Source organism: Nematolebias whitei, chromosome 15 (genome assembly GCF_014905685.2).
Source record: "Nematolebias whitei isolate Nwh7 chromosome 15, NemWhi1, whole genome shotgun sequence".
Classification (NCBI taxonomy): Eukaryota; Metazoa; Chordata; class Actinopteri; order Cyprinodontiformes; family Rivulidae; genus Nematolebias; species Nematolebias whitei.
Genome location: NC_056512.1, coordinates 6,879,366 through 6,881,853, shown reverse-complemented (window position 1 = coordinate 6,881,853; position 2,488 = coordinate 6,879,366). Strand labels below are relative to the sequence as shown.

The following is a 2,488-nucleotide window of genomic DNA, read 5'->3' as shown; positions in this document are numbered from 1 at the left end:
TCCATCCATCCATCCATCCATCCATCCATCCATCCATCCATCCATCCTTTCATCCATCCATCCATCCATCATTATCGTTACCCGCTTCTTCCTTTTTGGGTCACAAGGGTCACTGGTGCCCATATCCAGCCATCACTGTGTGAGAGGCGGGGGACACCATGGACAGGTCTCCAGTCCATCACAGGGACACATAAGAGACAAACAAGACAAACAACCATTCACTCTCTCACTCTCACCCAGGGACAATTTAGAGTTACCATCAGTCTAACATGCATGTTTTTGGTCTGTGGGAGGAAACCAGAGTACTTGGAGAAAATCCACGCATGCACAGAGAGAACATGCAAACTGCACTCAGAAAGGTCCCTGGCCGGGATTTGAACCGGCGACCTTCTCGCTGAGAGGCAACAGCTCTACCAACTGCACCACTATGCGTCCCAGAACAGAAAGGGTTTGTCTGAACAGTGTTTAGATGTGCTGGGTGTTTGGACCTGTTTCAGTCTCTTGACTTCATGCTCCATTTCCAGCTCCCTGGCTTTTGCATTAATCTCAGACAGCCCCTTTCCTTTCCCAGGATGCTCCAGTTCCAACTTGAACAACTGCAGATATTCCACCTCCCTGCGGAGATCATCAATCAGCTGAAATACATGAAAAAATGAACGTCAACGTCTCCTAAAATCTTTAATTTGAACTTAACGTTCTAGGTCAGATGTTAGTGTCACCTCCTGCATGGACTCCTTCTCCTTCTGGAACAAGTGGCGGTTATGCCACAGCTTGTCCATGATGGTTCTGTACAGGTCCATCTCATCTCTCAGCCTCAGACTGGTGTCCTCCATCTGCTCTGTCATTCTCTGCTTCTCCTGCAGAATACAGAAAGAGGTATGGTTGGAAATCAAAAAATCTCTGAAGCCGATAAAAAGAAACCAGAGAAACCTCACCGAGGTAACTGTTTCCAACCAAGACCGACAGAAATTTGAACTGATCAAAGAAACCTTGAAATGTTTAGCAGAAAGCCTTCAATGTCACATGAAACGTTCCAGATCCTAAAAATATTGCTTCATGAAATCAACAAAACAAAAGAGCTAAGGCCATTGGCTAAAACATGAATGAATTACATCTCTTCACCACTCGTGGGAAGAACTAAATGAGTCTCAGGAGCAAAACTGCTCAGAGATCTCTTCTGGTTTTTGATAACAAGCGGTGCACTGACTTTTTTCACAGTAAATGTTTATAGTTTTTGAAATGAGTGTTTTTTGGACAAGGATTGAACAGAGAGTGAAAGTAAACCTTCATGTTGTTGTGAGATAAAAGAGAAAGGAACTTTTCTGACAGGTGCAAATCAAATAATTTGAACATCGTGAAAAAGTTCAATATTTTTGTCCATCATTTCAGAAAGTGAAACATATATTCATTACACAGAGTGAAATATTTCAAGCCTTTGTTTCTTGTAATTTTGATGATTATAAATTACAAATAATGAAAAACTAAAATTCGGAGTGTCAGAAAATAAGAATATCACGAATAGGTTCAATATTGTAAACTCCTGGTGTCACAGCCTGATCAGCTGATGAACTCCTCAACATGAGCTACAAACGTCTCATTCCTCAAGTCCAGACACCCCTGAACCAGAGACAACATCAGAAGTGTCTTACCTGCTGAGGACACAAAGAACTGGACTGTTGCTCAGTGGTCCAATGTCCTCTTTTCAGATTAAAGTTAATTTAGCATATTTAGAGTCTGGAGGAAGAGTGGAGAGGTCCAGAATCCACGTTGTTGAAGTCCAGAGAGAAGTTTCCACAGTCGATGATGGTTTGGGTCCATGTCCTCTGCTGGTTCTGGTCCACTGGGTTTAGTCCACGCAGCATCTAGCAGGACATTTTAGAGCTCTTCATGCTTCCTTCTGCCAATGAGCTTTATGGAGAAACTGGTTTAATTTTCCAGCAGGACTCGACACCGGCCCACACTGACAAAGGTACCAACAGCTGGTTCTGGATCATTCTCATTTTCTGAAACACTAAAGTTTAGTTTTTCATTTTTTGTAAGTTATAATCAACAAAACTACAAGAAATAAAGGATGAAATATTTCACTCTGTGTAATGAATCTATGTAATATCCTGATGCATGCTCAATAATCCAGGTAGAAAAATCAAAAAAAGTTCAATCTGGTCCTCTGGACATTCAAAAAAAACAAAAGCAAAACAAAGCAAAAAAAATCTAGAAACGTTTCGTCTCTCATCCGAGAGACTTCCTCAGTCTGAGGTGCTGTTTTCAGCTCAGTCTCTTAAATAGCACCTTCTTAGAGTGGATCAACCAGTTTTGCTGCTGACAACCAAAACCAGCTGATCACATGCTCAAGAAGGACCATCAGCCTAACAATGGATCATTAGCACACTGATGGCTGTTTACTATTCACAGAGGGTTGAGTGATACTAGCAATCACAGCATTGTAAGAGGGGGACAGTTGAACCCGGAGGCCTCCACCCCTGTTTAA

General features: G+C 42.1%; 1 protein-coding gene across 1 annotated transcript in view; it reads right to left on the bottom strand.

The window, feature by feature from the left end:
• rab11fip4a (RAB11 family interacting protein 4 (class II) a) overlaps nt 1-2,488 on the bottom strand; it is a 190,036-nt gene that overhangs the window by 3,196 nt on the left and 184,352 nt on the right. The window contains exons 12-13 of the mRNA XM_037688793.1: nt 720-857; nt 489-635 (exon numbers count right to left, since the gene is read on the bottom strand). Coding sequence (XP_037544721.1) covers nt 489-635; nt 720-857 — 285 coding nt within the window. The remainder of the gene's footprint in view (nt 1-488; nt 636-719; nt 858-2,488) is intronic.